Source organism: Orcinus orca, chromosome 10 (assembly GCF_937001465.1).
Source record: "Orcinus orca chromosome 10, mOrcOrc1.1, whole genome shotgun sequence".
Classification (NCBI taxonomy): domain Eukaryota; kingdom Metazoa; phylum Chordata; class Mammalia; order Artiodactyla; family Delphinidae; genus Orcinus; species Orcinus orca.
The window spans coordinates 24,545,612-24,565,644 of NC_064568.1; the positions used below are offsets into that span (position 1 = coordinate 24,545,612).

Here is a 20,033-nt window from a genome sequence, read left to right on the forward strand (position 1 = left end):
CTCCAACTGTCTGCTGAGTTTAGCCTTCCCTTCTTGCCATCCTTGGGCATCGTGGTTCACTTCCGTATCAGAATCTGCCATTTTGAGGCAGTATTGGGTAAATGTCTGCCCTTCCCATTCATTCACCATGTTTGCCTGCAGCCCCTGCCTCCAGGTATTCAAGACAGAACCCAGAATGCAGAAGAGGCAGATTCCATGTGGTATCAGTTGAATTATTGAAGCAGGATGACGTGAAATATTAGGAATTCTCCATAGCTGTAATACTAGTGAAACACCTGTTTATCAGATAAAATCAACTGGCATCTTGTTTTAAAAAAAAATAAATAAATAACTCATGGGGACTTCCCTGGCAGTCCACTGGTTGAGACTCCTCGCTTCCATTGCAGGCGACATGGGTTCGATCCCTGGTTGGGGAACTAAGATCCCATATGCCTCCTGGCATGCCCCCCCCCCAAAAAAAAATTATAGAGCTCATTTAAATGGTATATAATTAATTACAAAAGAATTATATCAGATTCCAGTGTGAGAGCCCTACCTGTTGCAGCCATGAAAAAAGTGTTAATCACTTACGTCCCTAGAGCTCATTTATGGCCTCAGGATCTTAACGTAGTATCCCACGCAACCAGTAGCAGCAATCAGAAATGGCTTTTGAGATGAGATGAAAACTTTCTGACTTCACTGGTCCAAATAAAAATAGTAGAGCAATGTGATTTTTGTTTGTTTCAGATGTATTTTTTAGATCTTAAATATTGGGGTTTTTAAGCTCTGGGTTAAAGGCATGTTCAGTCTTTGAAAAGACATAAGGCTAAGGGAAATAAGCCAGTCACAAAAGGACAGATATTATATGCTTCCACTTCCATGAGGTACCTCGAGTAGTCGAGTCATAGAGACAGAATGTAGAATGCTGGCTGTACCAGGGACTGGGGAGGGGAGAGTGATTAGTTAGTGTTTAATGGGTACAGAATTTCAGTTCTGGAAAATGAAAGGGTTCTGGAGATGGATGGTGGGGATGGCTGCATAACAGTGTTTCTGTGCTTAATGCCACTGAACTGTACACCTAAAATGGTCAAAATAATAAGTTTTATGTTCTGTATATTTTACTACACTACAAATGAAATCTGTGAAAGGGGATGCTTTGGGGAATAAATTTAGTCGTCCTATCCAAACCCTGAACACACATTTTGCTGTTGACATGAAAGCTAAGTCGGTCCCACCTACTACGGTGGCTGTTTAGGAGAGCTTTACCCTGTCACTTGAGAAAGCAATAAAACTGAAATTTGATCAAACGAATTCTGAGGGAGGCTAATGTATCCAATTGCGTGATCGGAGTAGATCATTGACATCTGGAAGCGAGGAAGAGACGCTAAGTATACCTCTGACAGGTGTTGTCAGGAATCCCACAGTAGGGAAATCTTAATGGTACTGTCAGCTTGCCATGTCTCCGGTGATGGAAAAAGCAAAGCAAAACTGTTTGCACATCTGAGCAGAATGTGACTTGAGGGTAATGACAATTTGAGTGCAGTGAAGGGCATATCTCTGAGGCAAAAAAGGTAGTCACCCTTGCTGTGGGCCACACCTATACATCCTTCAGTGGGTCATTTTTGTTTGTTTGTTTCATTGAAGTCCAGTTGCTGTACAATATTATGTAAGTTACAGGTGTGCAAGGCCGTGATTCACAATTTTTAAAGGTTGTACTCCATTTATAGTTATCATAAAATATGGGCTATATTCGTGTCATACAATATATCCTTGTAGCTTATTTTATACCTAATAATTTGTACCTCTTAATCCCCTACCTCTATATTGCCCCACCCCCCATCTTCTCCCCATTGGTAATCTCTAGTTTGTTCTCTATATCTGTGAGTCTGCTTCTTTTTTGTTATATACACTAGTTGGTTGTATTTTTTAGATTCCACATATAAGTGATCTCATACAGCATTTGTCTTTGTCTGACTCATTTCAGTCATCATAGTGTCCAGGGGTTGGTTTTTGATTTGTGAACCGGGAAATATTTCAGAGTGGGCCGATCTTGCTGCAAATTTGAGTCTGTATGCAGATGCTGAGATACAATATTGCTGTAAATGATACAGAATTGGGGTGTCCCCTTTGCTGTTTTTCCATCAGCTCTTTTCAATCCCTGTATCTCAGTTCTGTGAGGCCAGTTGCTGTCATAGCTGTCATAGCTGCGGAGCCTTGGGGGAAGGAGGAAGGGGTGGCAGGCAGGGCACGTTTCTCGCAAAGGCGGGTAACTGAGAAGTGAATCTCTTGCACAGCCTCCAAAACAGAGAACGAGGTGCCCTCGCCAGCCTCCTCCCATCACAGTAGCAACCAGCCGGCCTCACTGACCGAGGAGAAGCGCACTCCGCAGGGCAGCCAGAACTCCCTGAACACGGTGAGCTCTGGCAGCGGCAGCACCAGCGGCATTGGCAGCGGCGGCGGCGGCGGCAGCGGCGTGGTGAGCACCGGCGTGGTGAGCACCGTGGTCCAGCCCTACGACGTGGAGATCCGGCGCGGGGAGAACGAGGGCTTCGGCTTCGTCATTGTGTCGTCGGTGAGCAGGCCTGAGGCAGGGACTACATTCGGTGAGTGCGGTCACTTCTCCCCAGTGTTTCCTGGGATGCCCGGGACTGTTCTATGGCAAGTAAAAGACAGCCAAAATCTCATTAACAGAAATGCTTTTCATGCTTTCCGCTTCAGATGATGAAAGTCTTAATTGAGGATGGAGTTAGTTGGGTGGCTTTTCAAACCCTCCTGAAGGCTGGGATTTTTTGTTTTTAACCCTTCAGCTTCCATTCTGATTGCGTGTTCACAGGCAGACAATTTCACACATAGGTGAAATTTGCAAAGCAGACCCTTGACAGGATTGAGTGTGAGAAATTCTTGCTAGAGAAAGCCGTTTGCAAAGTTCTGAGCAGGATATCAATCATAGCAGTTGCCTCAGAAGGTCTGAGTGTTTTTTTTTTTTTTTTTTAATAAATTTATTTATTAACTTTTGCCTACGTTGGGTCTTAGTTGCTGCGCGCAACTTTCTCTAGTTGCCGCGAGCGGGGGCTACTCTTCATGGCGGTGTGCAGGCTTCTCATTGCGGTGGCTTCTCTTGTTGCGGAGCACGGGCTCTAGGCGTGTGGGTTTCACTAGTTGTGGAGAGCTGGCTTCAGTAGTTGTGGCGCACGGGCTTAGTTGCTCTGCAGCATGTGGGATCTTCCCGGACCAGGGCTGGAACCCGTGTCCCCTGCATTGGCAGGTGGATTCTTAACCACTGCGCCCCCAGGGAAGTCCCGGTGTAGGAGTTTTTAAAAGAAGCATATGGTTGTAGAAATAAATGCCAGGGGAAAAAAACAGGTATAAGGAGTAAAAATATATATGAAATGCCCCTTCATCTTGTCCTTTCTCTACTCTATCCCCGCCTGAAATTTTAAAATTTTAATTTAAAATAATATGTTTACTGTTGCCTGGTTAAGAATCTAATTAAAATCTGAGTTCAGAGCCGCTTGTCTTCACTGCCCTTGAATTGTAGCAGGGATGATCGTCCTGTCTCATCCAGATGTTGGGGGTTTCAGCAGAGTATGGAGAAACACAGCTGTCACCCTCTCAGAAGGCTAACTCCCTGCTGGGTGCAATAGCTGAGACAAATAGGAAGCCAGGTGATTCCAGGAACTAGGAATCTATGAATCTGTTTCCTATTAGGATGGATTATAAGTATGTACTCCAAAACTGATCACCTTCTTCATTAAATAAAACATCATTTGTTATTTTCCCCAAGCACATTTGTTAATTAATCTGAAATATGGTGGGAGACAGGGAAGGGCTGTGCAGGCTTTGAAATGTACTTCACCTCTGTTTCCAAATGACTTACCCACAAGGAATCTGAGGACCCGTGGCCCAGGTCGTTTGTTGGCTGACATCAGCTAGGTGCTCCCTCCCGTTAGCTTTCTGCCCCGGTACAACTCCGTTTGCCTCCATTTAGTCTTGGTACATTGCTTCCTGCTAAAGCCATTTCCCACTAAGGTGCGTTCATTAGGAGACAGTGAGTTAAGCCAGTTCCATGCATGTGTGGCTGCCGAAACAAACACCCATTACTAACAGTGCTTCTGTGAGCTCCATTAATAACATTATCACAGCATGTCACGGGTGGTGGGTGACTTGACCTCAAGGCAAGGTTGTTTTTTGGTTTTTCCATTAGTTTTGGAGACTTTTCTGCTTAATTTAAAAATAAAAAGAAAGGCGGGGGGGGAAGAAATCTCAAGTTATTTTCTTTAGATCTACAGTTTGTCCCCATGTACCCTGTGATGTTCTCAGGATTTCAGAGTTCTCAGTTTCCCTTTCTAGAATGAAATAGCAGCTATGTCTGTGTTATTTAATGAATACGGAATGACTTCACCCACAGTTTGGTCTTTGATTGCTTTCCTCTGGCTCTTAATACAAACAAATTAAACTTTCCCTAATACCTTGCATGAGACTTCTGAGCTATGCGAAGCTTTCCTCCCACCTGCTGTATGATACCTTTCCCATGGGACTTGTCCTTGGAGATGGGCTAAATTTAATCAAGACCTTGAATTTGGGTATGGAGGCTTTCCACCACACCTGCTTGTTGCTTGTTCCAGAAGACTGTTTAACTGCCTTTTGAAAGATTCTTTGACCTTGACCTTAAATCCCGTGATACAGACTCAGGCAAATATGCTGAAATTCAAAGGAATTGTAGCTCATTTTCCCACACATTTTCTCTAAATTAGGACGGAAGAGTCCTCTCAGTTAGTTTCAACATCTCCCATGTTAGTTTTGACACCTTTTCCCACAGTGGCTCAAGTATACAACTATCTTTACAGCCCCCAGGAAGACAAACTCTCAGAATCAGTGAATATGCCTAAGAAAGTTTGAAAGTCAGTATGCAATTATCTGGAAACCCTGTGTCAGGCGTCAAAGCCAATTTTCCACCTCTCTTTAAAAGTTACCAACGCTCTTGGTTGTGACATGAAATGCCTCAGAGCACACAGTAAACCTTCTTCTTCAAATGCACTTTTCCTGGTTTTTCCTCTCGTAGCTGTGTAGTAACTGATCAGGACAAAGGAAATGATTAAAGGAAAAGGGTTGAGGAATGATTTGAACCTAGCTTTGGTTCACTGTCCTCAGCCTGAGTATGTACTAGATTTTCTTATTCCTTTGAGGGGATTTTTATGAGAACAAGGAGGATTTCAGAGCTAATGAGCCATTTGGGCCCTTCTCTGAAAGCACATGAGAGAGGCTGATTGAGCAAAGGTCATAAAAGGAAAAATACGTGTCAAGGTTGGGTGCCTTCTTGGCTCATCTCATATGTGCCCTTTTGCTAAACCTTTCATCATTCTGAATAGAAGGCAGAAAGTCTAAGTGTTTGTCTATTAGGCATTTTTAGATTGCATTTTTGGCGCTAGCAGACTCCTAGGCCTCACCAGCCGCCCAGTGATTATTTTTTCTAAATGGAGAAAGAACAAAACATTGGCAGAAGTGTAAGCAACACCTGGCGAAAATGATGTGACTTGAACACAGAATGCGCAAAAGCCTCCCTCCCAGCTCTGGGTTTCACGTTTGCAGCCCCCAAATAAGCCTACGGCAAGTTATTTTTGGGGCTCTTGAGAATTTTAGCAGTTCCTAAAGATCCCAAATTTTGCCACTGATTGAAGGAGGGAAGCTTGGGGTCCCCACTTCTTTTGAATCGGGAAAGAACTGCAGCAATGAACTATCATTTATCAGGGTTGTAACTTCTTAAACAAACGCCTGGAACTTTGCCAATGTTTTGAGCCCCGGCACAGAGTTCTCCTTTAATAACATTTGCTTAATGCTTTAATTAATTAACACTTAACCTTCTCTTTCCCTTCTCAACCCTTTTTCTCCTCCCTTCACTCTATTCCCATGTAACTTAAAAAAAATTAAAACTGACTATCAAAGCAGGCAATGCATGTGTGGCCATGCCTCACAAAATAGGTCGGATTATTGAGGGGAGCCCTGCTGACCGATGTGGCAAGCTGAAAGTAGGAGACCGGATCTTGGCGGTAAATGGATGTTCCATCACCAACAAGTCCCATTCCGACATTGTCAACCTCATCAAGGAAGCGGGAAACACAGTTACCCTCCGCATCATTCCCGGGGATGGTAAAGTATACCTATTGTGTGTGTGTCTCTCTTCAGCTCTGTCTCTATCATTAGTGTTCATGTAATTGAATAGTTTTGACTTAGAGGCAGCCTTATCCATGTCTAACTGAACATACTCATCAAGCAAACATGAGCCACTGTTACTAAATCTTACGTCACCCTCTTGACTTCATCCTCTAGCCCTGGGACCCTGTCTTGCTACAGAGATAAACATTTCAGAAAAATCTTTAACTTTCTCCGATTTATTTTGGCTTTGGTGCCCTTGTCTTTAAAACAGCAGAAAAGTTTGAGTACAGGTGGTGAAGCTCGTCTGATATTCTACCTGGCAATTATTAAAGATTTTTTTTAAAACGATGACTAAAATCTGAATGCGTAGTATGGCGACATCACAAAACTTATGTAAGGACAATGCAGAGCCAGTGCTCTTTTTTTTTTTCCAATCTGAATAAGTGAATGTATCAAAGTTTTTTATTTAATGGGAGGTTATTAGGATTTGTGCCTGTGTGGTTTGTCCCTAATTTTTGCATGTGGATGAAAAAAGAATAAAATCTCTGTGTTTTTGATATTTTAACTGGCCTCCATTAAACTAGGCCTGTTCTTGTTTATTTGTTTGATTGGTTCAATTCAAATCTTTGGTTCTTTTGTAGCAGTGGTGATTCTGTCCCCTGGGGGGACATTTGGCATTGTCTGGAGTGGGTGCTAATGGCCTCTAGTGGGTAGAGAGCAGGGATGCTTCTAGACCTCCTACAGTACATGGGGCAGCCCCCACTGTCAAAGATTATCCAGCAAAAAGTGTCAATACTCATTATTCATATTTAATAAAAATGAAGTTGATACGCTAATGTCACTAAGTATAGATCCTTCAGAGAATTAAGTCCTGTGTATTGACTTCCTTCTAAGCAGACTTTGCCCTTGGGAAAGAAGTGATAGTTGTCCTAGAATGTTTCAGTGTCTTTTTTTTTTCATTCTTGCTACATATGTTATAAAATAAAATATATTCTAAAAGTCAATGAGTATTTCTCAAGAGGAAACTGTGGTTTATGGGGGAACTGTGATAAAACTCTCTGCCACTGATGTATAAAATAAGAAAATCAGAGATTTTATCTGAAAGTAATTCAGCAGATCAACATTTTTATATACTAATTGCTAGAAAGTGAGCCATATTATTTTAAAACTCGAGTGCTGTAGACTGTGCCTTTCAGAAGAAGAAAATCTAAAACCGAACAATAAATATTTGAACATCGTTGGTCCTAAGAACAGAGAGGTTCCTCTGTACCCAAAATACCCCATACCAAATGTAGAGGAAAAAATAGCTCCTTGAATGATGGTCTATTTCAGCCTGCCTCAAATGCATGGTTAGTAATTTACCATCTGGTCTAGAGTCCATTCTACCTATTTACCACACTGGAAAGCTATTACAACTTAGGAAAGTGATCACAAGATGATAGAACATAGGTTCCTAATGGAAAGGATGAAGGAGGCCAGAAAAATTTGGTGACAAATTGTTGAGAGAGCCTAATGTAGTATATAAATTCAGATATATTTATCTCCATGCTGTGGAGAGATTTCAAAAAAATTAATCCAAAAGAAAGAGACACAGGAATTGACTGGCTGGGTCTATGTTGGTCAGTCTTAATGTGGGAATGAGAATTTCCAGAAAGGAAGGAAAGAAAGTGCTCCTTAAGGGAAGGGCTTAGAAAAAGAGTTCACAATCGGGAAAGATGTAGATATGCAGAAGCAACTTATACTCCTGTGCACATACTTGTTGACTTAATTTAATGTTCTGCGAGGGAAAATAGTTTTGGAGAACCTGAACACCAAAAAATAGAAAGCAAGATAGATCATCCAATAACAGTTGTGAATAAAAAGACATTTTTTAAAACTTCAGTCTTTCAACAGTGTAGAATTCAGACAGGCATATCACAGGCCATCTTGGTTAGAAGAAAGTAAACATTACAGTTGAGACAGTGTAGTTAAGGAACGACGTGCTGCCGAGGATGTGATTTCATTCCATGATATTTCAGGAATTCATCACCATGGTAATAAAACTCTTCACCAATTACGTTGTAATTTTCAAAGTCCAGGTAAAGCAAATCAAGCCTGGCAGCCAGAGGGTGGGTTTGTAATGCTCATCTTTTAAATGGGGCCAAAAGTTGCCATCTTGGAAATTAGAGTGAAGGCAGGGGAGTTAGGTTTCTGGAGAGATGGAGAGATGCTGGAGCAATCCAGAAGGATTTTGCAAAAACCTAGAAGACAGAGAGTGACCATTACAATCTGATGAAGAGAAAATCGTGCTGGATCCACCTCCTCTCCGTGAAAGTGTGTTGGACATGGTAGATTGTAGGTAAAAGGAAGGTGTTCTCTCCATGTTAGGGACCTCTGATCTCCTTCAGTCTCTCACTCTAGTATTTAATGGATCCAGTAGCCCAGAGGCATTTTGTTCCATGATCCTCACAAGGAGACTGAAGTTCTTCATTAGCGTGGCTTTGGAGCTCTTAGAAATACGTCTTGTCCAGGGTACTGTTCTCAGAAACCCAACAAGGCACTTCACAAAGAGGCTCTCTTATGAGTCAGACAGGAGATAAGCTGACCAAACTTGGAGGAGATCAGGCTAAACACTTTATATGAGCTTCTGGGCTACAGTTACTTGTCCATTACTGAGTTGAAGAAGACTAACTCATCCTTTCTTTGCACAGTTCCTGAAAGAGAAACTTACAAAGCAACGTAGTCTTGAAATGTCACAATGTGGTTGAGCAATTTTAAGTTCTTGAGGTTTATTTTTATCAGACGTTCAAGTCAAAGGTGTGACAAGGATTGAACTGAAGTCATCATTTTCAAACTGTCATTTAATATTTGTGTTCTCTGACTTTATCCTGTCATGTGAATCTTATGTCAACTCAGGATAAATATTTGCAAAATGTGTATCCAGAGATTCCTCTAAGAGCTCACCCACCTACCATTAATGGAGTCATGAATTAAGGAGAGATTTGCGTATAGTTAATGACCGAGAATGTCCCCAAATGAAATTCACAACCAAAATATTAATATACGGTTTAAAGGATTAAACTATACCTGGTATTAGTCCCCAAATGACTTTATTATATACTTTCCCTCTGTTCTACATAAGGCATTGTAACCATCATTTTGATTTCTTACAACAAATTGTTTTAGTTTTCTAAATAAAAAAATGATCAAATTTAAGGAAAAAAAAAGGAAGATGCACCAGTGGTTGGGCAGTGCTTAGAACCCACTCCCCATCCACTGCCTTATCTAGCTCATGCTGCTTGTTCTTTTTTTTTTTTTTTTTGCCACACTGCACGGCATGTGGGATCTTAGTTCCCCAGCCAGGGATCGAACCCGTGCCCCCTACAATGGAAGTGCAGTCTTAACCACTGGACCACCAGGGGAGTCCCATGCTCATGTTCTTTTTTCTTATCATCAGTCACGTGATTCTCCAGCTTCACTCCTAAGTAGTTTCTCTCACTGTACCTCTCTTGTTTCCTTCTCACCTTTTTGGCTGCAACAAAAGCTTTGAAACACGACCCCCTTGATTTGGCACTATCGTGTTGTTCGAAGTCCTGCCTTCACAGTTCTAGGACAGGCCTGGCTCAGAGTTCTCACCATCTCTGCTTTTACTACCTTTGGGACCAGGATAGGAGATGAAGTGGGGGCAGAGCCTCTTCTCCTGTGAGAGATGGACAAGGGATAGGAAATTGATCATGGCAACACAGAAAGGCCCAGAGAATGGCTGAACATACTGCATTTGAACTTGAATTTTGACTAGTTACACCACACATACTTCCTACCACTTGTGTTCTGTAGAAACACCCTGTGAAATCTGGGTGGAATGAGACTCTAATCAGACAGAGCAGACCCTGACTGAGCCAGGCTCACATGGAAAATCATCAGACTGAATCAAGTTCAAGGTAATGAAAATATTTATGAGCTTAAAAATATATTATTTAGGGACTTCCCTGGTGGTCCAGTGGTTAAGACTCCATGCTTCACTGCAGGGGGCTTGGGTTAGGTCCCTGGTTGGGGAACTAAGATCCCACGTGCCGCCTGGCTCGGCCAAAATAAAGAAAGAAAGAAGGGATAAAAATAAAATAAAAATATATTATTTAAATATAGTCTTTTTTCTCCTGGAGTCTTTTTTAATTTTTATTTTTTATTGGAGTATAGTTGATTAACAGTGTTGTGTTAGTTTCAGGTGTACAGCAAAGGTGATTCATTTATGCATATACATGTATCTATTTTTGTACTTCACATCTCTCTGATTTAAAGTATTTGCTTGTATAGGTAATAGGGCTTGGCAACATAGATAGTGCTATTTCCTTGGCAAAGGCCTAAAAGAGTTTACTTATTTAACAGAAAACTCTGTGGATATGATAGCTAGCATATACTCGGGCAGGAAGAGCAGGGTTTCCATTATATACATTTTAAATGTCTCCCAAAACTTTTCATATATTTATGGCATTTAAATTTTCAAATGCTCCCTTCATATATTTATTACATATGTGTTTATGCATTAACATATTTATGAAAGGAATGACTGTATCTGTTGTCGATTTGCTTGGCCTTGTAACGTGGATTCCATAAGGATGGCTAAGGATATTAACATGGGAGCAAGGTTGGAATTGTAATCACTTGTCGCGGAGATAACTTGAAACCCAAGATAGGCGGCGCTCCTGTCAGAAGTTAGTGCCCTGATTTAGCATGGCACCGTGACAGTGCCTTGAGAGCTAGGATATGCTCGTCTTGATACACGATTGCTGTAGAAAGTGTAGTAATATCCATTTTCATTCCTCTGGGAGAGCTAAAGCCAGGTGTAAACACTGTTTAAGAAAGGATGTAGGGCACTTTTTGGAATTTATCATGAAAACAGCCAGTCTGTCCATCTATCTGCCTTGGAGTTTTAAAAGTCAAATACCTTGACACCCCTTTATAAAACTGCCTCTAGGGTGTACTCTTATATCAAGCCCTTCTTTTACATTTTTTCTATTATATGGGGCAAATTTTGCTTTGGGATAGAGATATAAATTTGTGAGAATGGGCTTCATCTTTGTATTTTAAAAAGCTGGAGAGAATTTCAGCACATACTGTCTTGGTTTAATTTTAAATGAAGACGTAAAAGCTCATTTAAAAACATATAAGTGTATATTAATAGATATTAAAAAGCATCCTGGAAATCTAGGGTATACTAAAAGTTATTTTAGTGCTCAGAGATGGCCCAGGAAATCTAGAATTCAAAACCAGGGTATTTTGTATCTTAATTAATCTCTGATACTGCTTAGTGAAGTTGGTGGTACTTATACAGGAAGGTAAAAGTACTTGCTTATTTGAAGGGAATGTACCAATCCGATACGATTTCCTTGATACCAGTGCATAATTCCCTTGTAAACAGAATGAAACTAAAAGTTAACTATCAGGCAGGCCCTTGGTTTAATTCCCATTGCCTCCACTTGCTCTCCGGAAGACCTTGGACGTGTTGCCTACTTATTCTAAGCCTCAGTGTCTCTATAAAGTGGGGGTAACTAATTGCACCTATTTCATTGAGTTGTGAGGATGAAATGAAATAGTACATGTGATAATGCGCCTAACACAGTGCCTGGCGTGTTGGAAACAATCGAGATATGGTGGTTGTTCACAGATTAAGGAAAACAAGCAAAAGGAGAAAAATTCAGTGGGCTCAGCTAGGCATTTGCATATTAAATGTTAATTTTTGAAATGCTTAAAATTAAGCTTCAATCCAAAACAGATTTGCATATAAATATGTGAAAAGTAGCAAAGGAATGATGGAAGGAAAATTAATAAAAATTCTATTTATATGTATGTTGAGTGATTATCTATTATATCTCATCAAACCTTGAAAATGGCATAAGTATTAAAATGGTTTGAGAATGGGATCTGCCCTGCCTAGAAAACTCTGGCTACCAAAAACACCCAAGAGGGACTTCCCTGGTGGTCCAATGGCTAAGGCTCCGGGCCCCCAATGCAGGGGGCCTGGGTTCAATCCCTGGTCAGGGAACTAGATCCCACATGCCGGAACTGAGACCTGGTACAGCCAAACAAACAAATAAATAAATAAATCTTACTGATTTTAAGCTTTTAAAGAAAAACAAAAAACACACAAGAACTCTAGAGGGGAACCTCTGCACAATTCAGTAATTATAATCACTTTAATTACAAGGGAACATTCTTTTTGGTATCCTGATGATGATTTCCCCATGGCCCTAGCAATCTTGTGATTTCCCAGAGAGTCTCCATAAAATTAATTACAATGAGCGATATGAAGTTTTTAAAAATACACATTTATGAAACTACTGGCAAATCACATTGACAGGCTGTGCGGTCTCCTAGTCCTTTGTATGGGCACAGCAGGCAGACTTTATGAAATACCACTTAGATTTATCGCCTTGGTTGTGCCGCTTAACTGCAGTCATAAAAATGGACTAATAATATACTCAATATTGTGATAACAGTAATAAACACATGCCACCCATAAAAATGATGCTCATCATTTTTTGAGCAGTTTTTATGTGCCAGGCACGAGCCCAAACACTTTCCTCCCAGGTAATCTTTGCACCAGTGTTCTTAGATATTTCTGTTATGCTGTATGTGTAGATGAGGAGACTGAGGCATAGAAAGTTTAAGTAACTTTGCCTGAAGTCCCAGCCAGTAAGTTGCAGAGTTTGGGTTGCAAAGCCAGGTAGTCTGACTCTAGAATCTGACCTTATAACTATTACGCCTGACAAGCTTAAGAAGTACCACTTCCCCACCTTGGAGGGTCACAAAGCGTATTGGCACAGTTAAGGGTCCACAGGAGAAACAAAACACAGACACACAAAAACATTTCTCTCTGTGTCACCCACTATTTTTCACCCTATTTGACCACAGATTACTGTTCCCTCAGAATCTGGAGCAACATTTGGTAAAACAGATTCTGTGGGAGACATCACCCTAAAGCATGAACTGGATTCACATTTTAGTTCATCTGATATAGTTACATTTTCTTACTAATCTTGCGCCTTCACTGTCCAGATCATAATCTTTAGAGCTGGAATAGAAACTGTTAAAATCGTATTTCAACTTTCTAATTTTGCAGAGTTTAAATAACTTATACACGTTACCACAGTAATAAATACAAAGTAGAAGTAGTAGCAAGGGCCACAGCTACAGTCAGTGTGTATTGAGTGCTTACTGCATGTCAGGTACTGTGCTAAACATTTCATATATTTTTACCCAAGAAAAGGGAATTATTGTCATCATCCCCTTCTATCAGATGAGGAAAACAAGGCACACAGCTAATGAGTGGGGGACAAAGGGATTTGAACCTGGGTCTGATCTCCAGCCCTTGCTTTTAACGCCGATGTGTAATGAAAATAAAATAACAGGAAGTAAGACCTAATCTGAGTAGTATTTTTAGGAAAGTAAAATGGAAGATTTTGGGGGATTCTACCTTAGGAAAGTAAAATCCCAAAAATTTAGGATTAGTGAGATGTCCATAGAAACTCGGTTATACATGATGGGTAGATACATGTATTCCACAAACACTGGAGTGCCTACTGTGAACCACAGGGCTCCTAGACACTTCTGGATTTCACAGCACACTTCGAATTAAATGGGCATTTATAGGCTAATCTAAGAACTTCACCACCACAATAGCATTTTCTTGATTAGAAAACGTGTGCCAAGTTCCAAACGGTCAACCTAAAAATAAATATTAATAGTGTAACTTGCTCATAGTTGCTTACTATCTGCCTTGACCTTAATGGAGAAATAATTAGTAATAGAACATATAACTATTACAATGTGAATGATTGTATTTTCATATATGCATGTTGGTTTGCAATCTGTAGGCATGTTCATGAGTGTTTTCAAATTCTGGGTCTCCAAACTCCCAGAGATCAATGAAGTTGCTTATGAATGTGTTTAGTGGAGAAGAAAGGCAATTTTCATAAGAATATAATCATATCCATTACATTAGGGTGGCTTCCTGATCTGTACAACTTAGATTTATAAACTCCAGCTCTAACTAATGCAAGTTTTAAAATGAACTCTTCATGAGTGAATCTAGGCGAGGTCTCACAAGAATTCCACATTTTTAGTTGTGCTTCATTTTATAAAAGCTTTGGGGAAGAAAGTAGATGTTATGTGCGTGTGTGTTTAACAAGATGTTAGCGCACTTTTGATTTTAATAGTCACATGAGAAAATCAAACAGACTCACTAAAGATCGCTGAAAAACTGCAGGAAACATTAGCAGAGACATCATCAGCCTGTAGAATTATGGGAAATAATTCTGGTGTGGTGCTGTGATTTGATGGGCCTGCCCTTTATAAGTGATGGGGGAAGAGTGAAAGGCACCTACCTTGGCTACAATTTTAAAGTACCATTTTCTCGGGTAAACTCTTCCTTTCGTTTGTGGAGATGTCTGATTGGGAGGAGGGTAATGGGAGTGTACGTGGCTCACATCATAGAAGATCTTAGAATGGTCCTTTAAACTCTTGTTGAGAAATTCAGTTCAAAACTCTTTGGAGTGGTGACGGAGAAGCCAGATAGAATTCACAGGTGAGGCTTCTGCACACCTCCTGGTGTGACAGTGTCTTCTCTGGGGCCTTCATTTCCTGATGCTCCGTCTTACTCTGCAGAGTCTTCGAATGCCACTTTGCTGACCAATGCGGAGAAGATTGCCACCATCACCACCACACACGCCCCTTCGCAGCAAGGGGCCCAGGAGACCAGGTCAGACATGGCTTTGGTTTCTTTTGTTACTTTCAAGGGGAAAAAGTAACTCCTGTCGTGACGATGCTCCTCCTTGATCCTTTCTCTGTCTCCCCGTGGGTTGCTCTTATACTTTCTTCTCTCGCTTCAGCAGGAATACCACCAAACCAAAGCCGGAATCTCAGTTTGAGTTCAAAGCACCCCAGGGAACACAGGTGAGGGCCATTTCTCTTTCTTCCTTGTTTGCTTGGTGTGTTTCCTTCCAACTTGCTAAAGCTGTTTTTACCAGGTATCTTCTAAAAGGTACCCTCAATTAAGATAAATAACTTTTTGTGAGGGGTATGTACTAAACATGTACTCATATTGGTTTACCAAGGAAATGACATTTTATTTTACTACCTTTGAAAGATATTCCTGGACATCCTTTTCTAGGCAGGGCTCGGGGGGAAACCCAAACAAAATAAAAAGCTATAATTGTCTCAAGGATTGGTGATCAGAGAAAGAGCAAAACAGCTCATGTCTCGTCATGGTACTCATAAAGGCATTTATGTCAAGAAAATGTCTTTTTGTTAAGGTGTTTCTCAGACTTGTGAATTTCAGATGAGACCCCTTAAAGCTACCCAGCTGTCACACAAGGTGGTAATGGGGGGTGCACAAGTAATAGCAGGTGAAGCAAATTTGGGAAACATGGGGTGATACAGAGTTTAATAGGTTTTTTTCTCCCCCCCGACTGGCCTTCTCAGAGCCTTCCCTAATCCATTCCTGATTCTCCTTAATCAGCATGGATACCACTGTCCAGATGTGTGGAGGTAGTTGTTGGTATCCTAATGATGAGATGTTTTCAGACGTTGGGCAGGGAGGCTGAATACCCAGCAATGTGCTGGATGGTATTATTTAATGAAGGATTTTCCTGCCCCAAATGCAAGTTGCAGCCTCACCGATTAAACTTTAATATATGCGTGTTGGCACGCAATCTGTATGCACACTCATGAATGTTTTCACATTCCAGATCTCCAAACTCCTAAGGTTAATTGATATTAATAAACAATCAAGAACCACCAAGGAGGGGATAGAAACTGTGCCTTTGTGTCAAACGAGCATAATGGAGAATGTTGGGGAAGAGGGAGAGAGAAATGTGTGTGGATTTAAGTCCTCCCAGAATGACTGCACTTAATTTCTTTGAACAGGAGCAAGATTTTTACACTGTGGAACTGGAAAGAGGTGCCAAGGGATTTGGCTTTAGTCTTCGAGGGGGCCGAGAGTATAACATGGACCTCTATGTTCTGCGCTTAGCAGAGGATGGTCCTGCAGAAAGGTGTGGAAAGATGAGGGTAAGTAGGGAGAGGCGTCTGGAGTGGACATAAAGAAGTCATCTGCAGTGACTTCTTGACATCCTATGGTTAGAACCTGCACGTTCATGAGAATTACATGTTTCTAAAGCTTTCAGGACACTCCAAGTGCAGGACTCCCACCCTAGCATAAATCTCTCCCTCAAGCATAGTTAGCTGTAGCTGCTAAAGTTAGGTGAGCTCTTCCCACTCTGAGGTTGAGTGAAGGATTAAAGTCACTTATGAACTTATTAACATGGATATTGTCTGAATCCCATCTCCATAGTTCTTTTACTTAATCTCATAGGGCAGGCACATCACTTCCCAGGGATTCCTGGGTATCCCAGCATGCTTCAAGAGCAGGAAGCCGTGTGGTTCTGTAGGTTCTGGGTGGTGAGCTCCATGCAGTCTCTAGCTAGCCACTGCCGCCTCCCCCTAGGCCTCGGGAATGATTTAACACTCTGCATTAGCGGAGGGCCAAGGAGTCCGTGGCGTGACTATTCAGGGTCACTAGGTAGTCATCAAAGCTGCAAATTTTAAATGCACATGTGCCAGAAGTCCAATCTGTTCTGTTTAGATATCTAATACCTCTTACCACGTGTGAATATGTTGCTCTCCTGGGCAGATCAGATGATTAGAAAAGAAAAAATCATCTGCTCATTAGAGATAGGGGGCAGAGATGGAGACATACATAGGGAACAATTTGCAAGGAATTAAAGAAATTGAGAGTCAGGTCAGGAAATCAAAAAAGTGATTAAAATTAGCCCTGAGCAGAAAGAGGGAAAAGAGTGACCAAAGGTGGGGAATTTAATGCTTGTAACTTAAGACAGAATCTTGAATTTTATGTTTCTTCAGACTGAATTTTTTAATGAGCTTTTTTTTTTAATTGAGAAGGTAGACCATGAATGTGATTTTTAAAAATTAGAGGAAACTGGTGCATAGTAAAAATATAGTTTCCAGGGTCAAACTAATATACCAGTTTCCTGTATATCCTTCCTCTATGCACACACATGCATAAGTTGTGCATATATGGTGGTTTATATTCCTTTTGTTTATATTTCAGACACATGGCATATGCTTTTCCATGTCTTTACTCACTTAAAAAAGTTTCCGATTGAAAGAAATACCACTATTCTGATATTTTGTGTAATGTTGTACAGTTCACAAGACATATTGTAATATTCGATTGGACCCCCTCAGCGTGGTAGGCATGGGTTGTTATCCTCCTCTTATACAGATGAGGAGGTGAGCTCCAAAAAGTAAAGGACTTAGCCAAGATCACTTAGCTAACAAGTGGTAGGACTCAAATTTAGTCCTTTAAACTCCAAAGCCAGTCCTTTCCTCTTCTACCTTCTAGAATATGTGCTCCATGAGAGCAAGGATCTGGCCTGTCTTGTTTACTCCTTTGCCTCCAGTGCCTGGCATAGTCGCTGACTCCTAGTAAATGCTGCAATCAGTGTATCAGCCAGGAGTGTGGTCTCATCTGAAGGCTCAGCTGGGGAAGGATCTGCCTCTAAAACTCACTCACAGAGTTGTTGGTAGGACTCGTGCGCTTTGGGCTGTTGGCCCAAGCCATCCCTCATTTCCTTATCGTAGACTCTGTAGGGCAGCTCACAGCATACATCAGAATGAACAATTGAGAGAACAAAAGAGGACAAGTAAGACAGAAGCCAAGGGACTTCCCTGGTGGTCCAGTGGTTAAGATTCTGTGCTTCCACTGCAGGGGGTGTAGGTTCAAATGCTGCTCAGGGAACTGAGATCCTGCATGCCGTGAGTTGTGGCTGAAAAAAAATTTTTTTTTAATAAATGAAATATTTTTTAAAGACAGAAGCCAAAACCATGTTGTAACCTTATCTTTGAATTGACCTCCCATCACATTTGCCATATTGTTTGTTAGAAGTAAGTGACTAATTCCAGCCCACATCCGAAGGAAAGGGGATTACACAGCATATGAATTCAAGGAGGCAGGGACCATTGGGAGCCATCCTAGAAACTGTCTGCCACATCCGCCTCCCCTCAACAATTAATATTCCCTTTGCTACTTTATTTTTTTAGCACTTAACACTGTCTAGTGTACATGCATTTTTATAATTTTCTTATTGTCTTTACCCCACTAGAATACCATCTCCATGAGGACAGGGATTTGGGGGGTTTTTCACTGCTGTATCCTAAACAATAGAAGATTTTTCTGGAACATGTTCAGTAAATAGTTAGTGAGTCAATAAATGAAAGAATTTAAAATTACAAAGCACCTCAATAGCTGGTGAAACCCTTTTGTGATCTTCTCCCTTGGCTCTCTCTTGCTTTGGCAGGTTGGTGATGAAATTTTAGAGATCAATGGTGAGACCACCAAAAACATGAAGCATTCTCGGGCTATTGAACTGATTAAGAATGGTGGCCGCAGAGTGCGTCTGTTTCTGAAGCGGGGAGACGGCTCCGTACCAGAATATGGTGGGTCAAACTATGAAAACATTCCTTCCTTCCCTGGCATGACTCCATGAATTTGTCTCCAGAACTGCAGCAGGAAAGTCTTTTTGTTTCCCCTATTCACCAGTGTCTTACCAGCCTCTCGCACCATGTGATTATTTGCCTCGCTTGTTCTGAAATCTCTACACATTTCATCCTTTTGCTTGCTTACGTGGACTGGGGCATGGCCTAAGACGAGCTCTTTATAGCCCCCTTTCTGATAATCAGAGAGAACATTTTGTCTAGTCCGACCAAGAGCGAAGGAATGTTTGTTTGAACTGTGCCAAACTGTTTCTCAGATCCAATTCTTAGCACAAAATGACTCTACTCCTTTTAAGAAGCAGGAAAGCAGGTTTCCTGAGTGATATGTTGAGGCACAATTCTTTTTTTTCTCTCTCTTTCTTTTTTGGTTACTTGATATCTTTATTCAAGAGGCGTGAAATTTGGAGATGATTTGGGGGCCTTGCTCACCTCCTTGATGCTCTGTATGCAATACTTCTGCATCCCCCCCCCCCCACTGGTCCCTACCCCACATCAGACCACCTGAGCCCACTGCTACAAAACAAACAAAACTGTTGGTATATTAACCATATGTTTTTAGGTGATAAAGGATGAAATCGATTCCCAGTGCCCATCATGAGGGAAACACATTACTATACCTTTCCTGTGAGGAAAGCCAGCTTTTACATAGAGTTCCTTTGTCATATCTGTAGACATGATTTGACTAAACAGTAATGCTCTTCACCTAGCCTAGTGTTCTGATGGTGAAATATTGTATATTATAATAATTACATCCTATTTATTTGAGATTCTTGTTTAAAATTAAAAAAAAAAAAAAAAAAGCTATGCCCTAGATGTAGGGCTTTTCTTCCCAACCAAAGGTCTACAAAAGTTTCTATAGAAACTGTGATTGAATGGTCCCCATATACGTTGGTCCCCTTTATTAGGGATTTATCTGTTGTCACCCTCTTCTCTGAAAGTCATTTGGCACAATTCCCAGTTGCATTTTGGACTTGATGAGATACTTAATTCAGATGCAGCTCAAGGAGAAGGATAACCCCTTTGAAGGACAGCCTTCCCAGGTGTTGGGCATTCATGCAGGCGCAAAATACAAGGGGCCCAAGGCCGGGGGTGGGGGGGTGGGATGGGATGGGATGGGGATCAGATGAGGCCCCTTGAGACATGGCCAACCATGGGGGAGGTATTTTGACAACATTAAGATGCCACAGCTGTGTACTGTACTAAACCTTGACCATAGGTGTATCGATGCCACTGAAACTGTGTAACATTATCTCCCTTTTCTGTCTTCCCTATGCTTCTGTTGGATGTGATCTTTCATTTGCGAGTCATCGTCAGTAACCTGTGTACCTTCTCAAAACCTATGTCTGTTG

At 41.2% G+C, this 20,033-nt stretch overlaps 1 protein-coding gene across 30 annotated transcripts in view; it reads left to right on the forward strand.

The window, feature by feature from the left end:
• The window catches only part of MAGI1 (membrane associated guanylate kinase, WW and PDZ domain containing 1), a 617,182-nt gene that overhangs the window by 592,182 nt on the left and 4,967 nt on the right, over nucleotides 1-20,033 (forward strand). For 10 of the 30 annotated variants that reach the window (XM_033424840.2, XM_033424850.2, XM_033424842.2 and 7 more), the window contains 6 exons: nucleotides 2,274-2,582; nucleotides 5,923-6,126; nucleotides 14,776-14,869; nucleotides 15,000-15,063; nucleotides 16,036-16,179; nucleotides 18,489-18,627. In XM_033424840.2, coding sequence (XP_033280731.1) covers nucleotides 2,274-2,582; nucleotides 5,923-6,126; nucleotides 14,776-14,869; nucleotides 15,000-15,063; nucleotides 16,036-16,179; nucleotides 18,489-18,627 — 954 coding nt within the window. Of the gene's footprint in view, nucleotides 1-2,273; nucleotides 2,583-5,922; nucleotides 6,127-14,775; nucleotides 14,870-14,999; nucleotides 15,064-16,035; nucleotides 16,180-18,488; nucleotides 19,434-20,033 lie in introns of those variants that run through there. The other 20 variants (XM_033424851.2, XM_033424861.2, XM_033424849.2 and 17 more) reach the window with 8 other exon arrangements.